Genomic DNA, 23,287 nt, shown 5'->3' with positions numbered 1-23,287 from the left:
GTCCCCCTCACCCTGACCATACAGCCCCCTATACCACGCGGGGTTAGCATGCAGTTGTGGCTGCGCTGTCAGTGGGGGATTTGCATATATCTGCATGTGATTTCCATGTCATTACATGATGCACATATCAGAATTAGGGCAGAAGACGAGCGCCGCATCTTATAACATTAAGGCTAAGTTCACACATCCTGTGTTTTGCATCAGTCACAATCCGTCGCCTTGGGGAATTACGGTAACCTGCAAAATATTTTGCAGGAATCCTGTATTTCCCCATAGACTTCTATTAGCGACGGATTGCGACTGATGACCCTGCGTTGCATCCGCTGCGTCGCGGTCCGTCGTTTTTGACTGACCGCCGAGCGGGGAGCAACGCAGAATGTAACGTTTTTCGGGCCGTCAAAATTAACGCGCCGCGCAGGAATCCGTCGCCATCCGTCAAGCTTGTAATGCATGTCTATGGTGCTGGATTCCGTCGTAATCCGTCTTACAACGGAATCCAGCGCAGGATTCCGTCATACTCTACTGAGCATGCCCAGCATGCTTGGCACGCCCACTGGGCTGTCCCAAACACAGATGGATCATGACTGATCCGTCAAAAAACGGACGCACAGCGGATGTAACGGACGCAACTGATCCGTTTTTTCACAGGATTCCTGTGAAAGGAATCCTGTGAAAAACACATCAGTTGCATCAGTTGCCATCTTGAAAATGACTGATCCGTTGCTGACGGACCTGACGGATTGAAAACACAGGATGTGTGAACTTATGTTCTGTGTCCTGAGGAGAAGAGGCCACCGCACAACATCAGATAGGGACCACCGAGGCTTCTGCTCCTCCGCCGCCTCCTGTCCTCCGCCACCTCCTGCTCCTCCGCCACCTCCTGTCCTCTGGCACGTCTTATCTTCCGCCACAACCTGTCCTCTACCGCCTCCTGTCCTCCGCTGCCTCCTGTCCTCCGCTGCCTCCTGCCCTCCGCCGCCTCCTGCCCTCCGCCGCCTCCAGTCCTCTGTCACCTCCTGTGCTCTGGCACGTCTTATCCTCCTCCGCCTCCCGTCCTCCAGCACCTCCTGTCCTCCGCGACCTCCTGTCCTCTGCCACCCCCCGTCCTCCGTCACCTCCTGTCCTCCGCCACCTCCTGTCCTCCGCCTCCTGTCCTCCGCCACCTCCTGTCCTCCGCTACCTCCTGTCCTCCGCCGCCTCCAGTCCTCTGTCACCTCCTGTGCTCTGGCACGTCTTATCCTCCTCCGCCTCCCGTCCTCCAGCACCTCCTGTCCTCCGCGACCTCCTGTCCTCTGCCACCCCCTGTCCTCCGCCGCCTCCTGTCCTCCGCCACCTCCTGTCCTCCGCCTCCTGTCCTCCGCCACCTCCTGTCCTCCGCCTCCTGTCCTCCGCCTCCTGTCCTCCGGCACCTCCTGTCCTCTGGCACGTCTTGTCCTCCGCCACCTCCTGTCCTCCGCCGCCTCCTGTCCTCCGCTGCCTCCTGCCCTCCGTCACGTCTTATCCTCCGCCGCCTCCTGTCCTCCGCCGCCTCCAGTCCTCTGTCACCTCCTGTGCTCTGGCACGTCTTATCCTCCTCCGCCTCCCGTCCTCCAGCACCTCCTGTCCTCCGCGACCTCCTGTCCTCCGCCACCTCCTGTCCTCCGCCTCCTGTCCTCCGCGACCTCCTGTCCTCCGCCTCCTGTCCTCCGCGACCTCCTGTCCTCCGCTACCTCCTGTCCTCCGCTACCTCCTGTCCTCCGCTACCTCCTGTCCTCCGCTACCTCCTGTCCTCCGCTACCTCCTGTCCTCCGCCACCCCCTGTCCTCCAGCGCCTCCAGTGTCCTCCGGCACTGCAGCTGTCCATCCTCTATGAACCTGGAGGCTCAGGATGAGCACACAAGGCGTCCACTGAGCTCAATGAGTTGTGGCACTAGCTCTATAGCACGGACATTAGCCCTGCGATCGGCGTCATCACGGATGTGTCTGGAATATTCCGGATATTGAATGTCAGATAACAAACCTCCCACTTGGTTAAAAAGCGCGAGGTGGATTTGAAGCCGTCATTTCTGCAATTCAGCGCAGGCGTTTACAATTAGCGGCTCTGTGTAATTATGTGCGAGGCGGACAAAGGCGCTCTCCTGATTAGCGGCAACAAACGCCGCCGCTGATGCCATTTCTCTAAACGATTCCTCCCTGTAACAGAGCCGGCGGGTTAACCCCTCATCCGCCGCATCCCTCCCACTGCTCTCTGGGACGGGTCTGGAGCGGTTCACTGAAAGCAAGCGGAGATCTCGAAAACGACGGAAAACTGAAACACAAAGTCCCTACAAGTAAAAAATGTCACATTTGTGGTTTATCCACTTGTGGAATTGTCTTACGAGCGATTGTCTGATATAAGGCTATCATCAGAATCACTTCAGACGACCCTCGGTATATAACCCGCGCTGTGTCCAGCAGTCTGCATATACGGCTGATATCCCACCGGATCCTATAATATTACACAAGGCAATTGCTCAAAATACAATCCCATAATGTAACGTTTAAAAAAGCTGCCGACAATAACGACGCGAATACAATGGCGGCCGCCTCACTACACTAATATATATGATATTCCGGATGTTCCTGACCTTTCCTCCGCGCTCTTGTCCTTGCGGAGACCTTCCTCCGTCTGATTTCATATTGGAGAAAACAAGAAACATCCGAGATAAGAAAGAAACAGCAAATGAGACGTTTCAAAGAGCAAACGCCGCACTGAGGTCTCTTTGAACGTGGTTACTGGGCAGACGGCAGAGCGGGCTATATACACAGCGGAGGCAGGAGATACATGTATACCCCCCAGGAAGCCAATATTGTTATACACTCCCTGACAGAAGTTCTGTCGCTTATCCATGTTATGTAAATAAAAGCTTATAACCTGACTTTAATTTCATCCATTGGTTTTATAAATTACTCTTTTGAAAGCTAAAACCCTCCCAAATTTGGTTTAGGTTATGAAAATAAAGTTGCTGCAAAGCTGAAATATTGATCATTTAATGACCACAGAAAGGTCAGATTTTGGCAAGACAAAAGTTTTGTCGCCCACAGAAAGTAATGTGAAATTCAAACAAGAAATTAACTTCTAATACAAAGATCTGTTGCATAACATTGGTGAATGAAGTTGTGGTGCTATTAGAGCCATATTTAATATTTTTTGTGACTTCCATGAGCTTGAAGGACGGCATCCATGCGGCTCAACAATGATTCATACAATTTATTGATGAAGTCATCAGGAATAGCAGAGAATGCATCTTACATGCCTCCCAGAGTTCATCTAGACTCTTTGGTTTTGTCTTCCAAGCTTCCTCTTTCATCCTACCCCAAACATGCTCAATGATGTCCATGTCTGGTGACTGGGCTGGCCAGTCCTTGAGCACCTTGATCTTCTTTGCCAGGAGGAGCTTTGTTGTAGAGATGGATGTATGAGATGGAGACCATCCTGCTGCAGAATTTCACCCCTTTTATAATTGGAAATGTAAGAGGTAGCTAATACTTCTTGATATTTTAGGCTATTGATATTGCCTTCCACATTGCAAATGTTTCCACACACCCCATACTGAATGTAACCCCAGACCATGATCTTCCACCACCAAACTTACCTGTTTCTGGATCCATATGGGCTCCAGTAGGTCTCATGCAGTATTTGTGGCAGCTGTGGTGTAATTCAACTGAAGATTCATCAGAGAAATCCCCCTTCTGCCACTTTTCCAGCGTCCATCTGTTTAGCAGGCTGTGGGACTTGGCAAATGCCACACGGTTTTTTAATTGCCTTTTGTTTAGTGCTGGCTTCTGGGCACTGATTCGACCATGGAGGCCATTTCCAGACAGAATCCTACAAACTGTTCTAGTTGACACAGGGACTTGAGGTGACCAGGCCTTTTGGAGCTCTGCTGCAGCGGAAGAGGGTCTGGCTTTGTATTTTCTAACCAACAAACGTTCCTCCTGAGCAGTTGTCTTGCGGGGTCTGCCGGACCTGGGCTTGTCAAAAACATCTCCAGTCTCTTCACATCTTTGTTTAATTCTTTGTACTTGACGCTGAGACACATTAAAGGTGCCAGACCCCTCTGCTGTGGATCTGGTCATCAGCCTCTTCATAATCAAGGCTTTGGTCGCAGGGTGGATCTTTGGCATGTTCTCAGAGGTCAAGTTGCATTTCAACTGAAGGTGTGGGGTGCTGGGTTTCTTTTTATACACACCCACTAATTAACCGATCATTTAGTGAGCACAGGGAGGCTGTAAACTGGGATTGGGTGCATTATATGACAAGGCGACAAAACTTTTGTCTTGCCAAAATCTGACCTTTCTGTGTTCATTTAATGATCAATATTTCAGCTTTGCAGCAACTTTATTTTCATAACCTAAACCAAATTTTGGAGGGTTTCAGCTTTCAAAATTGTAATTTATAAAACCAATGGATGAATTTAAAGTCAGGTTATAAAGCTTTTTTTTACATAACATGGATAAGCGACAGAACTTCTGTCAGGGAATGTATAGCAATATTGGCTTCCTGGGGGTATACATGTATCTCCTACCTCTGCTGTTTATATAGCCCGTTCTGTCATCTGCCCAGTAACCACTTTCAAAGAGACCTTATATAATATTATTAACATATATATTATATAACATGGATAAGTGACAGAACTTCAGTCAGGGACTGTATGTGGGGGGGTTAACTGCCCAAAAGACACTGTACATTACTGATCCTGAGTTACCTCCTGTATTATACTCCAGAGCTGTGCTCACTATTCTGCTGGTGCAGTCACTGTGTACATACATTACTGATCCTGAGTTACCTCCTGTATTATACTCCAGAGCTGCACTCACTATTCTGCTGGTGCAGTCACTGTGTACATACATTACACTACTGATCCTGAGTTACCTCCTGTATTATACTCCAGAGCTGCACTCACTATTCTGCTGGTGCAGTCACTGTGTACATACATTACATTACTGATCCTGAGTTACCTCCTGTATTATACTTCAGAGCTGCACTCACTATTCTGCTGGTGCAGTCACTGTGTACATACATTACTGATCCTGAGTTACCTCCTGTATTATACTCCAGAGCTGCACTCACTATTCTGCTGGTGCAGTCACTGTGTACATACATTACTGATCCTGAGTTACCTCCTGTATTATACTCCAGAGCTGCACTCACTATTCTGCTGGTGCAGTCACTGTGTGCATACATTACATTACTGATCCTGAGTTACCTCCTGTATTATACTCCAGAGCTGCACTCACTATTCTGCTGGTGCAGTCACGGTGTACATACATTACATTACTGTGGGCCATATCCAGCCCTCTAGCTGTTCTAGAATGAGACAAAGGACTAAAATGAGTGGTTCATGGGCCGCACCACGCACTCCCCGCCCGTTTCCTCATGTCACAGCTATCTGCATTCTCCCAAGCTCCTTGAAAAAACCTCTGAGCAAAACATACGTCGGGTCCTGATCTGTATGCTGCCTATTTCTGCATGTTCCTCACTTCTGATAGAAACAGTGTGCATCTGTATGCATGGAAATAATACACTGAACGTACTCATATTATTGTCTAAATATACTTTATACTAACATGTTATCTCTCTATTCTTTTTATAGAAACTTATATACCGTGCTTCCCCAAAAAATAAGCCCTACCTTGGAAATAAGCCCTAGTCGCTGTTCACCAATGAAGTATCCATGCAGCTAAAAAAAAGTTAAAGAATAAAGCAGGACACTTCACTATAAAAAGCAGATACCCCCAAAGGAGACATGACCCTGCAATCATACTCACCAGACCCCGAATGGGACGAGAAGACCTGCGGTGGAATGCGCACGCACACACACACACGCACACAGACATACACACACGCGCACACACACACACACACGCACACAGACACACACACGCACACAGACATACACACACGCGCGCACACACACACACACACACACATACACACACACACACAATGCGCACACACACACACGCGCACACACACACACGCACACACACACACACACACACACACGCGCGCGCGCACACACACACACATGCGCACACACACACACACATGCGCACACACACACACACACGCGCACACACACACACACACAGACATACACACACACACACATACACACACGACACGCACAAACACACACACGACACGCACATACACACACACACACACACATCTGGGAGCGACACAAATATCCAGGGTATGTATGATTCTCCTGAGAGGTGTCTGCCTTTTTTTGGGGGTTGGGGGTAAACTTACTCCCAACCTGTGTTTTCCCGGAAATAAGCTGTAGCGTATTTTTCAGAGCAAAAAATAATGTAAGAAAGTGTGTTATTTCGGGGAAACCTGGTGCTTACAATGAGCAGCGAATACAACGTCCACATTCATGCACCTTCCGACATTTCTTTATCTTGTGACCTTTTATCTGTGTATTGTTCCCCACTTATACATTTCTTCCGCCTGTGCATCTACCCTGGACGCTGGAGTCTGGGGTCGAAGTTGTGGACGTGTCACTGCAGGTGAATCTGCACTCCCCCGGTCCGGATGTAGGGACGTCGTCTCGTTGCAGGTGACTCTGCGCTCCCTGGATCGGATGTGTGGACGTTCTCTCGTTGCAGGTGAATCTGCACTCCCCCGGACCGGAAGTGGGGATGTTGTCTCGTTGCAGGTGACTCTGCGCTCCCCCGGTCCGGATGTGCGGACGTCGCTTCGTTGCAGGTGACTCTGCGCTCCCCCGGTCCAGATGTGGGGACGTTGTCTCGTTGCAGGTGACTCTGCGCTCCCTGGACCGGATGTGCAGACGTCGTCTCGTTGCAGGTGACTCTGCGCTCCCTGGACCGGATGTGCAGACGTCGTCTCGTTGCAGGTGACTCTGCGCTCCCTGGACCGGATGTGCAGACGTCGTCTCGTTGCAGGTGAATCTGCGCTCCCCTGGACCGGATGTGTGGACGTCGTCTCGTTGCAGGTGACTCTGAGCTCCCCCGGTCCGGATGTGCGGACGTCGTCTCGTTGCAGGTGACTCTGTGCTCCCTGGACCGGATGTGCGGACGTCGTCTCGTTGCAGGTGACTCGGAGCTCCCCCGGTCCGGATGTGCAGACGTCGTCTCGTTGCAGGTGACTCTGCGCTCCCTGGACCGGATGTGCAGACGTCGTCTCGTTGCAGGTGAATCTGCGCTCCCCTGGACCGGATGTGTGGACGTCGTCTCGTTGCAGGTGAATCTGCGCTCCCTGGACCGGATGTGTGGACGTCGTCTCGTTGCAGGTGAATCTGCGCTCCCCTGGACCGGATGTGTGGACGTCGTCTCGTTGCAGGTGACTCTGAGCTCCCCCGGTCCGGATGTGCGGACGTCGTCTCGTTGCAGGTGACTCTGTGCTCCCTGGACCGGATGTGCGGACGTCGTCTCGTTGCAGGTGACTCGGAGCTCCCCCGGTCCGGATGTGCGGACGTCGTTTCGTTGCAGGCGAATCTCCCGCGACTCCGGGGAGAGAATTATCATTTTGATCGTCTTCATTTGGATAATTATTAGCGGCTGATTTTCCGCTGATAGAGACGAGTCACAGACAGCTGCGGAGACGGCGGATCCAGAACGAGCAAATCCACCAGCCACTAAGGAAGGGGAGACAGTCAGCAGGAGGGGTCCCTTAAAGGGATGAGTCGCCAGTAACAATCTGTCCCTTGCCGCCCCCTGGAGGCGCGGTGTGCCTGGCGGTGACATCTACAGTCACTGCAGAGGGACGAGGCTCTGATATCGGTTGTGCGGAGCCTGTGAATGATGGCGGCAGCAAGGCATGAAGCGCGTGGTGCCTCGGTCTGCCATAAAGCGCTCTATGAAACGGCAAATTGATTCAGGTGACAGCATGAGAATGAAGAGGTTCCGCAGCAGCAGCGTCTCAGGCCGCGGCGTCACGGGGTGAGGTGTTTAGTGCAGCGGAGTCTGACGTCTGTGCTGGGATCAGTGAACAGGTGTCCAGCCAGAAAATCACCGAGCGCCGCAGCACGCGATCCACTGCCGCCTCACTGCACCGGCAAAAAGCGTCACTGACCCTACAGGAGCGTCCGCAGAGGGGGGACCGGCACCCAAAATATGGACCAGCCACCAAAGCCGGGGCCACAGCAGCACAGAGCAAGTCAGCAATAGAAAAATATCACAGATCAACCGATGGTAAAAGTAACTCATCTTCTACTACATAATGATAGGGGGCAAGCCGGTATAACCCGGGCATCTCCTGTATATAATTATATATGTACAGCCGGTATAACCCGGGCATCTCCTGTATATAATTATATATGTACAGCCGGTATAACCCGGGCATCTCCTGTATATAATTATATATGTACAGCCGGTATAACCCGGGCATCTCCTGTATATAATTATATATGTACAGCCGGTATAACCCGGGCATCTCCTGTATATAATTATTTATGTACAGCCGGTATAACCCGGGCATCTCCTGTATATAATTATATATGTACAGCCGGTATAACCCAGACATCTCCTGTACATAATTATATATGTACAGCCGGTATAACCCGGGCATCTCCTGTATATAATTATATATGTACAGCCGGTATAACCCGGGCATCTCCTGTATATAATTATATATGTACAGCCGGTATAACCCGGGCATCTCCTGTATATAATTATATATGTACAGCCGGTATAACCCGGGCATCTCCTGTATATAATTATATATGTACAGCCGGTATAACCCGGGCATCTCCTGTATATAATTATATATGTACAGCCGGTATAACCCGGGCATCTCCTGTATATAATTATATATGTACAGCCGGTATAACCTGGCCATCTCCTGTATATAATTATATATGTACAGCCGGTATAACCCGGGCATCTCCTGTATATAATTATATATGTACAGCCGGTATAACCCGGGCATCTCCTGTATATAATTATATATGTACAGCCGGTATAACCCGGGCATCTCCTGTATATAATTATATATGTACAGCCGGTATAACCCGGGCATCTCCTGTATATAATTATATATGTACAGCCGGTATAACCCGGGCATCTCCTGTATATAATTATATATGTACAGCCGGTATAACCCGGGCATCTCCTGTATATAATTATATATGTACAGCCGGTATAACCCGGGCATCTCCTGTATATAATTATATATGTACAGCCGGTATAACCCGGGCATCTCCTGTATATAATTATATATGTACAGCCGGTATAACCCGGGCATCTCCTGTATATAATTATATATGTACAGCCGGTATAACCCGGGCATCTCCTGTATATAATTATATATGTACAGCCGGTATAACCCGGGCATCTCCTGTATATAATTATATATGTACAGCCAGTATAACCCGGGCATCTCCTGTGTATAATTATATATGTACAGCCGCTAGAACCTGGACATCTCCTGTATATAATTATATATGTACAGCCGGTATAACCTGGACATCTCCTGTATATAATTATATATGTACAGCCGGTATAACCCGGGCATCTCCTGTATATAATTATATATGTACAGCCGGTATAACCTGAACATCTCCTGTATATAATTATATATGTACAGCCGGTATAACCTGGACATCTCCTCTATATAATTATATATGTACAGCCGGTATAACCTGGACATCTCCTGTATATAATTATATATGTACAGCCGGTATAACCTGGACATCTCCTGTATATAATTATATAAGTACAGCCGGTATAACCTGGACATCTCCTGTATATAATTATATATGTACAGCCGGTATAACCTGGGCATCTCCTGTGTATAATTATATATGTACAGCTGGTATAACCCGGGCATCTCCTGTATATAATTATATATGTACAGCTGGTATAACCTGGGCATCTCCTGTATATAATTATATATGTACAGCTGGTATAACCCAGGCATCTCCTGTATATAATTATATATGTACAGCCGGTATAACCCGGGCATCTCCTGTATATAATTATATATGTACAGCCGGTATAACCTGGGCATCTCCTGTATATAATTATATATGTACAGCTGGTATAACCTGGGCATCTCCTGTATATAATTATATATGTACAGCCGGTATAACCCGGACATCTCCTGTATATCATGTACAGCTGGTATAACCTGGGCATCTCCTGTATATAATTATATATGTACAGCCGGTATAACCTGGACATCTCCTGTATATAATTATATATGTACAGCCGGTATAACCCGGGCATCTCCTGTATATAATTATACATGTACAGCCGGTATAACCTGGGCATCTCCTGTATATAATTATATATGTACAGCCGGTATAACCCGGGCATCTCCTGTATATAATTATATATGTACAGCCGGTATAACCCGGGCATCTCCTGTATATAATTATATATGTACAGCTGGTATAACCTGGGCATCCCCTGTATATAATTATATATGTACAGCCGGTATAACCCGGGCATCTCCTGTATATAATTATATATGTACAGCCGGTATAACCTGGGCATCTCCTGTATGTAATTATATATGTACAGCCGGTATAACCTGGGCATCTCCTGTATATAATTATATATGTACAGCCTGTATAACCCGGGCATCTCCTGTATATAATTATATATGTACAGCCGGTATAACCTGGGCATCTCCTGTATATAATTATATATGTACAGCCGGTATAACCTGGGCATCTCCTGTATATAATTATATATGTACAGCCTGTATAACCCGGGCATCTCCTGTATATAATTATATATGTACAGCCGGTATAACCTGGGCATCTCCTGTATATAATTATATATGTACAGCCTGTATAACCCGGGCATCTCCTGTATATAATTATATATGTACAGCCGGTATAACCTGGGCATCTCCTGTATATAATTATATATGTACAGCCGGTATAACCTGGGCATCTCCTGTATATAATTATATATGTACAGCCGGTATAACCCGGGCATCTCCTGTATATAATTATATATGTACAGCCTGTATATCCCGGGCTGTATACTGTAGACACCGGTAGTAACTCTGGGTAACTCCTTGTGATCTGTTGTGTGTACTGGTGACAGCAGATGTCGGCGTCTTGTCTGCGGCGCGGCCTCCTGCTGATACTGATGTTATACACGCAGGAAATCTCCATAAAATCCCTCCTGGATAAACACAGAATAATTATCTCATTTACCTGGTAAAATCTCACAGGAGCCTCAGCTGCAGAAGAGTTACATTAACATGGAGACCATCAGCAAGCAGCCTTCCCTGATGAGTTATAGAATAACGGACTCATTTGTACGAGTATCCTGACTCTCTCGATGGTCAGTGGTTTCCGTATTCACAGCTCACGCTGCTCAAGGCACAGAGCTGGACAGTGCACTCCAGTTTTCCTCCGTCTGTGGTGCGGAGTGAGCACCCTGGTACTATGAAAGCCTGTCTGGAAGAGCACCTGGCAAGGGGAAGTCTAGGGGAAGGCCGTGGTGCTTACAAAATCAGCCGTTTGCGGTGCCGCCTCACAATCTCTGCCGCCCCAGGTACTGGCCTCTAGTGACCAACATGGCAAATCTCCTAAGTGTGACCAATAAACACTGCCCCTAGTAAAGCGAGAAGGTGCCAGAGATCCTCCTGATGATAAATTGAACCTCGCACCAGTGGGAAGCATCTGTATTCAACTGGGGGGGCTGCAGAAAGTGGGGGTCACCTTTGGGTGTTTGTATTGTAATTCACACGCTGTGGGTTGGAGGCGAGTCCTGCATTATCGCGCTTTTGTTCCCTTCCATTTGATCTCCCTGGTATCACTTGTTGCATGCACTGACTGCTAGTGAGGCAATCTCCTGAGTGCTAGTGTGCCCTCCACCATGCTTTACACAGCAGACTTGCTCCATTAGGACACATTATCAGTGACTCCAGCTTAGCTGCATTGTTTATTGGTGCCTGTGGTGGTATAAAATCGCTTTCTTCCAGGTTCAGGCTGCTGACCAAGTAAAAGCACAAAATCTGCCCAATTTTATTTTTGTGCAGTTGAGGATGAACAAGGAACATTTTACAGGATCATGTAACGGTAAAAAGGATCAAAAAGGAAAACAAATCATCTTTAATTTTGTGCAAAAGTCATGAACCCCTGTGCGCCATTTCAGCAAATTTGATACAAAAAGGTCGACAAACACCACGAAAAAAGAAAAGTCACGTCAAAAATGGCAAATTATGAATGGGAGCCGCAGAGCTGCAGGCGCGGGCACAATAGGAGGAGACCCTTAGAAACTACAGGTATAATTGGGGTGTGTGGGTGGCATGTAATGGGGGCACTGCTGTTCTAGAGTGGGCTCTACAGATGGGGGGCTGTGAATGCTCAGGCTGAGGTGGGAGTGCGATGGAGGATTGTGCTCCATGTGACGTCTCAGTGATGGAGACTACAAGCTCCGCAAGTTACCGGTTCGGCACAACAGGATCTAGTGTATGACGAGTGTCACCATTAGTGATGAGCGGGCTCTACCATGCTCGGGGGCTTGAATCAAACAGGTTGGACGCTAGGATGGTCTCGACTCAAGTACTGAAAGATAATGGAAGTCAATGGGAACCTCAAGCATTTTTCTGCAATGGATGTTAATAGAATGGGAAAACGCCTGGACACATCTCTGACTCCCAGGTCTCTGGAGGGAATAATGTTGGCAGAGTATAACTCCACTTCTACGGAGTGACAATAAAACATAGAAAACCGAAGATAACATTTTTTCCTGAAAAATCCATTATATGAAACATTTCCTGTATAATGAGTGGTATATAAGGCAGAATGGGAAAAAGAAAAAAACCCCACCTCCTCCACCCCTTAATAGCCGGGCCATCGCTCACCGTATTGCCTCGTCGCCTATGACTAAAGTAGATGACATAGTAGAGGGGGAAATAAAACTACAATCACCAGTAGTCACCGTAATGTTAACATTTTACTACCTTATCTGGGTCTGTGGTGTGCGTGACATGGTCAGACATTATGAAGGACAGACTCTGAACCTCACAAAGCCTGTGCGGACAATGCAAAAACTGCAAAAGAGTAGGAGGAAGAGGGACTCCCATCCACCCTGTATTAGACAAAAGAGGCCTCATACACATTTTGTTATAATGGTTAAGAGGTGGGACTGCTACACTCATAAAGGCAATGCATTAAATGCAAGGGCTGCCAATAATTAGAAAAAGGGACTGCAATATCCCCTGGAAGACACGTAGAGGAGGACCTCAGACAACTTTTTTTGCCAGTTTTAAGGAGTGGGACTCCTAGACTGGTAAAGTCTATCCACTATGTGTAAGGGCTGAAAAACATTTACCCCTTGGAGATATACATCAATATATATAAGAGAATTGTAAAGGAAGGCCTCATACACATACTGAAAAAATTATGGCATCATACACCCTTGAAAAATTAAGAGCGAGGGTCACATAATGACCCTCTAAAAATTATGAGCAGGGGCCGCCGGTTTACCCCCTTAAAATTTTGAGAGAGACGCCTGATGACCCTGTTGATATGGTGGAAGAGCACAAGAAAAACAAGAAACCATGAACCGTATAGCTTTTTTGGGTGGGAGGGGTGCATGGGAATACACAAGAACAAAAAGGAACATGTGAATTGGCTCTATGTCCCGCTGGTGTCATCCGGTGGAGATAAGAAGTCGGGGCCAATCCAGGCCTTGATCATTTTGATAAGAGTCAGCCTGTCAGCATTGTCAGTTGTGAGGCGGATGTGCCTATCAGTTATCATGTTCCCGGGGGCACTAAAAACTCGCTCTGAGAAACACTACTGGCCGGGCAGGCTGCACCTCCACAATGTAGAGGGACAGGTTATGCCACGTGTCCTGCTTGGATACCAAATAGTTGTACAGCACAGAGGAATCACGGAGGATGGTGAGATGGTCGGCTATGCAATCCTTCACCATCTTCCTAAACATTTCCCCCCTTGTCAGGCTACCCCGCATAGCAGGATTCCTTGTAGCGTGGATCAAGAAAAGGTAAACAACCAGTAATCAGTGTTAGACAAAATGCGTATAAAGCGATGATCATGGAAAAGGCAGCGGGACACAACGTCAGCCATGTTTGCCAGACTCCCAACAGGCAAGACTTCCCTGTCCCCACTAGGAGGACGGCTCTCCATCTTCTCCTCCTCTTCAGGCCTTTTGCGCTGTACAGATGGTTGGTGGTTCCCTCTGTAGCGCAGGCAGCCATCTCCTGTTCTTCCTCCTCATTATCACCCAATGCTCGCTGAGAAGATGAGATGAGGCTGGGTGGTATCACCTTATGTACTTTCCTCCTCCATCTCCACCTGGTCCACATGTGAAGCTTCCTCTCTCATTGTGAGCAGCGAGCGATGGAGTAGACACAGGAGCAGGATGGTGACACTGATTATGGGGTGATCGCCACTCACCATCTTGGTTGATTCCTCAATGTTTTGTAGAACCTTAAAGATGTCAGACATCCATGGCCACTCGCCCGTTCTGATATGCGGAGCCTGACCGGAATACAGACGGGTATATCGGAGCTGGTATTCACCTACTGCCCTCTGCTGCTCACAAAGCCTGGCCAACATGTGTATTGTGGGGTTTCAGCGTGTCGGCACGTTGAACACCAATCGGTGAGCCAGCACTAGCAAGTGTTGCTGCAGCGCGGCCAGACCAGCAGCAGCTGTAGGTGACTTGCGGAAATGGGCGCACACGTGCCACACCTTCACAAGTAGCTCAGGCACACCTGTGTACATTTTCAGAAAACACTGAACCACTAAGTTGAGCCCGTGGGGCAGACATGGTACAGGTGCAACCTTGCGAAGCTTCAGAGCTGCCATCAGGTTACGGCCATCATCACACACGACCATGCCTGGTTGTAGGTTCAGCGGCGGGAGCCACAGATCTGTCTGGTCAGATAGAGCTTTCCATAACTTGGTGATGGTGTGCCGTTTGTCACCTAAAGAAATTAGTTCCATTGCCGATTCACCGAGCCAGTGCTTTCAGCTAGCTACAGATATGAAGGTCGTGTTGTGAGATGACAATGCGAAGATGGAGGATGAGGAGGAGGAAAGGGTGCAGTAACTGGCAAAAGAGGTAGAGGAAACCCTGATGGAACTAGGGCCTGCAATCCTCGGCATCGGTAACGTGTGCCGTCCCGGGGTCCGACTAAGTCCCAGCTTCCACAAGGTTCACCCAGTCTGCCGTCAGGGCAATTAGTGACCCCGGTGACAAGCACTTGTCGATGGTTAGGTGGACCTTCCCAGTTGGTCAAGTCACAAATGATGATATAGGACAAGTGCATGTGCAGGTAGGGATGGCACACTGGGAGAAATATTGAGGACTGGGGACCGAGTGCCAAAGCACGGCCACCACCATCAGGTTTCAGTGTCCATAAGCCTAAATGGCAACAGTTCCAGGGCAAGCAGTGTAGAAATGTGGCCGATTAGTGTTTGGGCCTGTAGGTGTGTGGCTGGGTATTTCCGCTTTCTTCCAAGGTCTGGGGTAGGGATAGATAAATGCTGAGCTGGCACAAGGAAGTGGACGTGGCTGCTGATGGTGTGTACAAATGTGTGACAACAGGGTCAGGGCGGGAGGCGTCCGCGCTTGTGTCCTGGACAGGGGATTTGCCCAGCACATAGCACAGGGGAGGCCGTAGTGTCACCCGCAGACACGGATTTTGGACCCAGGCGTTACGTCCACGAAGTCTGGTTCTTGGATGACGTGCCTGAGCATGTTGGTGGTGGACAGGCTGGTGGTGGTCGGGTTGGTGGTGGTCAGGCCCCTGCTGAACTTTGTACGGCGCAGGTTGCAAACAACCATTCTTTAAATGTTTGCATTTTCTTTAAAAAAGCGCCAGACTTGGGAACACCTAACTCTTAAGGCTACTTTACACACTGCGATATCGGTCCCGATATCGCTAGTGTGCGTACCCGCCCCCATCTGTTGCGCGACACGGGCATATCGCTGCCCGTGGCGCACAACATCGCCCAGAGCCGTCACACATACTTACCTGTCCGGCGACGTCGCTGTGACCGGCGAACCGCCTCCTTTCTAAGGGGGCGGTCCGTGCGGCGTCACAGCGACGTCACTGAACCGCCGCCCAATCGCAGCGGAGGGGCGGAGATGAGCGGGACGTAACATCCCGCCCACCTCCTTCCTTCCGCATAGCGGCCGGGAGGCAGGTAGGGAGACGTTCCTCGCTCCTGCGGCGTCACACGCAGCGATGTGTGATGCCGCAGGAACGAGGAACAACCTCGTTACTGCTGAAGTAACGATAATTGGGAATGGACCCCCGTGTCGCCGATTAGCGATTTTTCACTGTTTTGCAACGATGCAAAATCGCTAATCGATGTCACACGCAACGGCATCGCTAATGCGGCCGGATGTGCGTCACGAATTCCGTGACCCCAACGACTCCGCATTAGCGATGTCGTAGCGTGTAAAGCCCGCTTTAGCCTAGGATCTTCCTACGTGTGGGAGCTCTGGGGAGTAGTTGTCTGTCTTCTCTCTCTGGCCACCCCACTATCTGTTCCTGCCTGTTCAGGTGCTGCGGATGCCTCCTCTGGGCTGCTGTCCTCGCTCTGCAGGCCATCTTCCCAGGTTGGATCAGTGACTTCATCGACCACCACCTGGTCTTCCACTTCTGCACTCTGGTCCACCGCACATGTTGACTTAACAACATCCTTTGTTGGCAACTGTCTCATTATCATCCACCTCGAGACACTAATTGCCGTTCCCTACCGTAGCCTTCTTCTGACTGTGGCTGCTCAAATATTTGGGCATCATTACACACGATTTCCTGGTGTCCCTCTTGAAACGCGCAGGGAGAGAGGCCAAAATCAATAAATGGAAATGTAAAGAGCTCCACGGAGTATCTGAATGTGGGATCAGCAGCACATCCACTTCCCCGTCCCTTACTGCACACCTTGTGCATTTTATTCTAGGTATATAATATATGCCTGCAAACTTTCTGGTGTTAATAAGGAAAAGAAAATATGTAGCCCTAAATAGGGCATTTGTTTTTAGGTTGTAGCAGCAGTATATCTATAGACTGACTGTAAGGCAAAAAAAACCCTGCCTATATGCCTCTAATCCAAAACTATCCCTCCTTCCCCAGCTATCAGCGGTTTTACTAGAGAAAGGACAATATATGGCCCTGAAAAGGACTTTTGTTTTTAGGTTGCAGCAGTGTATCTATAGAAGGACTGCAAGGCAATAAACCCAGCCTATATGCCTCTAATCCAAAACTATCCCTCCTTCACCAACTATTCCTACAGTAAATGCAGGTAACAGCGATTTAACTAGAGAAAGGACAATATGTAGCCCTGAAAAGGACTTTTGTTTTTAGGTTGTATCAGCAGTATATCTATAGAAGGACTGCAAGGCAATAAACCCTGCCTATATGCCTCTAATCCAAAACTATCCCTCCTCCACCAGCTATCCCCTACAGTAAATGCAGGTAACAGCGATTTTACTAGAGAAAGGACAATATGTAGCCCTGAAAAAGACTTTTGTTTTTAGGTTGCATCAGCGGGATACATTTACTGCAATAGCAATGAAACCCGGCCTATATGCCTGCTCTAATTTAAGCTCTCCCTTGTAGATCAACTCTCCCAGTGTTCAGAGGATCACACCCCCAGGTCTCATATAAAGCTAGATGACGCGGTGGGGCCGACCAATCACAGTAATGCCAGTAGCCAACATGGCTACGGCATTACCGTACATGGCAGGCAATCCCCGCATGCTTAGTGGCTGAAGAACAGCAGTGAAAAACGTGGGGCGGAGACTCCAGCATGGCGCCCGAGCACCCGCACTACGCGATCAAGTCATGAACTTATCAGTATTTAACACCAGTAACTCTGCTACATGTGAATGTGACACCCTGCCGACTGTTCTCCAGCTCCATAAATAATCACGCCTGAGGGTGTAGGGTATAACGTGAAGGTGCGGAGCTCAGAGCAGAACATCCAATATCATGGGAAACTATGTAAACCCCAATTCTGTCATTGGCTACAATGTATCAGTCCTTACAGCCCGCAGTGTTAGATTTGGACAATTTGCATGCAGTTATACACTTCCTCTTACACCTGCTGATGCTGCGGACACCTGCTGATGCTGCGGTCTGGAGAATATTATTTTGCACTTGGAAACTGTGAAATCTGGTTCATGTTTACACTTGTCACTTCCATATTCTCTTTTCTACGAACTTTAGAAAAAGTGTTTATTTGGGGCAAATCAATAGTAAATTAGTCTAAACTGATTTGTTCCAAACAGAAGGTGCAACATTTGTAAAGTAAGTGATATATATATACACAGACATACACACACTGCTCAAAAAAATAAAGGGAACACTAAAATATTGCCCATTTCCCCCCCTGGTGGTTTATTATTCTGAGGCACAGGATTCTGATCCGCGTTCTTCTCTGTCACAAATGTCAAATGTCGAAAATGAAAGAAGACACAGAACCTCCAGCAGCAGAAACAGACCCTTCTGCGACAAAGAACTGGACGGACACGGAACCTCCAGAGGCAGACACAGAACCTCCAGAGGCAGACACAGACCTTTCTGCGACAAAGAACTGGACAGACACAGAACCTCCAGCGGCAGACACAGAACCTCCAGCGGCAGACACAGAACTTCCAGAGGCAGACACAGAACCTCCAGAGGCAGACACAGAACCTCCAGAGGCAGACACAGAACCTCCAGAGGCAGACACAGAACCTCCAGAGGCAGACACAGAACCTCCTCCAGAGGCAGACACAGAACCTCCAGAGGCAGACACAGAACCTCCAGCGGCAGACACAGACCTTTCTGCGACAAAGAACTGGCCAGACACAGAACCTCCAGAGGCAGACACAGAACCTCCAGCGGCAGACACAGAACCTCCAGAGGCAGACACAGACCTTTCTGCGACAAAGAACTGGACGGACACAGAACTCCCAGCAGCAGACACAGAACCTCCAGAGGCAGACACAGAACTCCCAGCAGCAGACACAGAACTTCCAGAGGCAGACATAGAAACTCCAGCAACAGACACAGAAACTCCAGTGGCAGACACAGAACTGGACAAACACAGAACCTCCAGCTGCCGACACAGAACTGGACGGACACAGAACCTCCAGCTGCAGACACAGAACTGGACAGACACAGAACTCCCAGCGGCAGACAGAGAACTTCCAGAGGCAGACACAGAACCTCCAGAGGCAGACACAGAACCTCCAGAGGCAGACACAGAACCTCCAGCGGCAGACACAGAACCTCCAGCGGCAGACACAGAACTTCCAGAGGCAGACACATAACCTCCAGAGGCAGACACAGAACCTCCAGAGGCAGACACAGAACCTCCAGAGGCAGACACAGAACCTCCAGAGGCAGACACAGAACCTCCAGAGGCAGACACAGAACCTCCAGAGGCAGACACAGAACCTCCAGCGGCAGACACAGACCTTTCTGCGACAAAGAACTGGCCAGACACAGAACCTCCAGAGGCAGACACAGACCTTTCTGCGACAAAACTGGACGGACACAGAACTCCCAGCAGCAGACACAGAACCTCCAGAGGCAGACACAGAACTCCCAGCAGCAGACACAGAACTTCCAGAGGCAGACATAGAAACTCCAGCAACAGACACAGAAACTCCAGTGGCAGACACAGAACTGGACGGACACAGAACCTCCAGCTGCCGACACAGAACTGGACGGACACAGAACCTCCAGCTGCAGACACAGAACTGGACAGACACAGAACTCCCAGCGGCAGACAGAGAACTTCCAGAGGCAGACACAGAACCTCCAGAGGCAGACACAGAACCTCCAGAGGCAGACACAGAACCTCCAGCGGCAGACACAGAACCTCCAGCGGCAGACACAGAACCTCCAGCGGCAGACAGACCTTTCTGCGACAAAGAACTGGACGGACACAGAACTCCCAGCGGCAGACACAGAACTTCCAGAGGCAGACACAGAAACTCCAGCAATAGACACAGAACCTCCAGCGGCAGACACAGAACTTGACGGACACAGAACTCCCAGCGGCAGACAGAGAACTTCCAGAGGCAGACACAGAACCTCCAGCGGCAGACACAGAACCTCCAGCGGCAGACACAGAACCTCCAGCGGCAGACAGACCTTTCTGCGACAAAGAACTGGACGGACACAGAACTCCCAGCGGCAGACACAGAACTTCCAGAGGCAGACACAGAAACTCCAGCAATAGACACAGAACCTCCAGCGGCAGACACAGAACTTGACGGACACAGAACTCCCAGCGGCAGACAGAGAACTTCCAGAGGCAGACACAGAACCTCCAGAAGCAGACACAGAACCTCCAGAAGCAGACACAGAACCTCCAGAAGCAGACACAGAACCTCCAGAAGCAGACACAGAACCTCCAGCGGCAGACACAGAACCTCCAGAGGCAGACACAGAACTGGATGGACACAGAACTTCAAGCAGCAGACACAGAACTCCCAGAGGCAGACACAGAACCTATAGCGTCAGAAACAGGACCTCCGGCAATGGACACAGAACCTCCGGCAACGGACACAACCTCCGGCAGCTGACACAGAACCTCCAGTAGCTGACACACACAGAACCTACAGCAGCTGACACAGAACCTCCGGTAGCTGACACAGAACCTCCAGCAGCAGATGTTAGGGTGAACTCTTAACCAGAGATCACTAGTTAACACAGACAAACACAGAACCTACAGCAGCAGACACAGATACAGAACCCCCAGCAGCGGACACAGAACCCGCAGGAGTGGACACAGACAGAACCACCAAGAGTGGACACAGACAAATGGCCCTTTGTGTCTGCTTTGCAGCATGACTCAACCATGGTGGGAAGATACTGACAACATCTCATCAAACTCCACCAAGAGCTTCAGAGTCTCCGTCAGTCGTAGGACATGGCCGACTACATATGGTTCCTACACTGTTCTCCTCAGGTCACTTCTGATATTGGAGAAGTCCTAGCAAGTATGTGCTCCTTATAACCGGCACCGGAGACTAAGCTCATGTCTTCCCTGCATGATGCTTCTGTAGTTTACATTAAACCCTTGCATATCGGGGCTTTGGCTGTGGATCCAACCAGGGGCCACATCTAAACCCTTCTTTACCGGGGCTTCCTCCTAACTCTCCACAAAGCCAATTACATAATTTTCCTTCTCAATCGTAGGTTTGATCGCAACCATGGACCCCAAAGGGGACCTGCAATGATATAACAACCTTCTCTGTACAGCACTGTGGAATATGTTGGTGCTATATAGTAAATCATTAGTCTAAACTGCAGATAGTCCCAAACATCCTAAGCTGCCCCCTTCAGACACCTGACATAGGATCACCACTTACCAATGGTTGAGACCACAGTTCCAACAAAGTAGAACGCTCCAGTGAAATCCCACCTGGGTCTTATGGTGTCCACCCTGATCCCGGCCACGTTGGCCTCCTCGTAGTCGCGGAGGAAGTTGCGCAGGTCACTTTTGTTGAGGTTGTGTTTTTGTATAAAGTTGTCAAACTTCTGTTGCCACCTGTCCTTGGCTTCTTTCTCCATTGGCTGCTCGATGGCGGAGAAGACGGCCGCTCCGCACAACATGTACAGGACGATCAGAATGGCCAACAGCAAGAACCGACCATTGTCTTCATTCATGTGACCAAATCCACAGCAGCAGCAGCCACCTCGACAAGCCATTCTCTGCCCCCACGGGCAATGGTGACCAGGGACAGGCAATGGTGACCAGGGACGGGCAATGGTGACCAGGGACGGGCAATGGGGACCAGGGCGCAGATCTCACCGGGATCAGCTTCCTACACAGAGGTTCAGAGCAGACCCAATGGAGCAGAGATCAACTGCCAGCTCCAGGGGTGGAGAGCTTCTGGACATGGTACTTGAGGTGGTGATGGTCACAGACACTCACCTCAGGACGACTGTAGCCCCCAGATTGTCTACGAGCCAAAAAGTGTCCAAAGAGTGTTGTGCCCAGGAAGGGTGGAGGCAGGTTGGGCAGGCATGGCTCCATGATCACGCCTGGCACCCTCACCCTACATTTACTGGTCCGGCACTGGCCACCGGTGAAGGATGGGACCCAGCACCCAGTGGCCACGATGAAGATGCCTGTAACCCTCTCATTTCTTAGTGGTCAATAATTAGGACGGTCTCTTAGAGAAGAACCAGCCAGGCTTGAGGGGCTCCAGAATAATCCAGGAGACCCCCAGGGAGATGTGTGACATCCAGTGCCTTCTCCTCCAAGGCTGAGGACCCCAGTGATGCTGGCAGGGCTATGAAGGGTTAACTTTCCAGCACATCTCCTCTCAGCTCCAGCTTAGGACTTCATTGTGTCTGATGGCCAGTGATCGGCAGCTCCTCTGGGTGGCCCCATTCACACCTGACACTCAGCGTGCCCTCCTGAAACTTCCTGCTGCCCCCGGGATCTGCAGGGACTGAGGCTTCTCACCGCACGATCGGCTGGGAGGAGTTGTCACAAGGGTTAATTAACCCACTCCTGCCCGGATCCTGGTGGGCTGCAGCTGCGATCCCAGCTCCTGGGCAATGATCACTTTATGGAGCTGCCGCCCGTGCGATCCCCGCCCGCTGCCGCCGCTCTCCCGGGCTGTGCTGCCGATCTCAGCAGATGCGGCTCCTCTGCCTCCTGAGCAGGATGTGCAGCGCCCCGCGCGGTGATCGGAGGAAGCGCGGCAGCCACGTGAATAGTGACCGCTGCTGCCAGCTGTGAGCAGGGCTGCTCTGCGGGACTGCAGGGGTTAAGGGTCTCCTGATCTGTCACCTCTGCCGTCAATTTTCGGGCCCCCTCCCCCAATGATAAGTAACCAGAGCCGCCAGTGCACCAGATCCAGCCACCAGTGCAACCAGTACCAGAACCAGAACCAGCCACCAGTGCAACCAGTACAAGAACCAGAACCAGCCACCAGCGCAACCAGTACAAGAACCAGAACCAGCCACCAGCGCAACCAGTACAAGAACCAGAACCAGCCACCAGCGCAACCAGTACAAGAACCAGAACCAGCCACCAGCGCAACCAGTACAAGAACCAGAACCAGCCACCAGTGCAACCAGTACAAGAACCAGAACCAGCCACCAGTGCAACCAGTACAAGAACCAGAACCAGCCACCAGTGCAACCAGTACAAGAACCAGAACCAGCCACCAGTGCAACCAGTACAAGAACCAGAACCAGCCACCAGCGCAACCAGTACAAGAACCAGAACCAGCCACCAGCGCAACCAGTACAAGAACCAGAACCAGCCACCAGTGCAACCAGTACAAGAACCAGAACCAGCCACCAGTGCAACCAGTACAAGAACCAGAACCAGCC

At 49.8% G+C, this 23,287-nt stretch overlaps 1 protein-coding gene across 1 annotated transcript in view; it reads right to left on the bottom strand.

The window, feature by feature from the left end:
- The window catches only part of KCNK13 (potassium two pore domain channel subfamily K member 13), a 49,711-nt gene extending 27,155 nt beyond the window's left edge, over nucleotides 1-22,556 (bottom strand). Inside the window, exon 1 of the mRNA XM_075329882.1 lies at nucleotides 21,307-22,556. Coding sequence (XP_075185997.1) covers nucleotides 21,307-21,646 — 340 coding nt within the window. The 5' untranslated portion in view covers nucleotides 21,647-22,556. The remainder of the gene's footprint in view (nucleotides 1-21,306) is intronic.
- Between the last annotated feature and the right edge of the window lie 731 nt (nucleotides 22,557-23,287).

Source organism: Anomaloglossus baeobatrachus, chromosome 12, assembly GCF_048569485.1.
Source record: "Anomaloglossus baeobatrachus isolate aAnoBae1 chromosome 12, aAnoBae1.hap1, whole genome shotgun sequence".
In the NCBI taxonomy this organism is placed as follows: domain Eukaryota; kingdom Metazoa; phylum Chordata; class Amphibia; order Anura; family Aromobatidae; genus Anomaloglossus; species Anomaloglossus baeobatrachus.
This window is presented reverse-complemented; position numbering and strand designations above follow the sequence as displayed.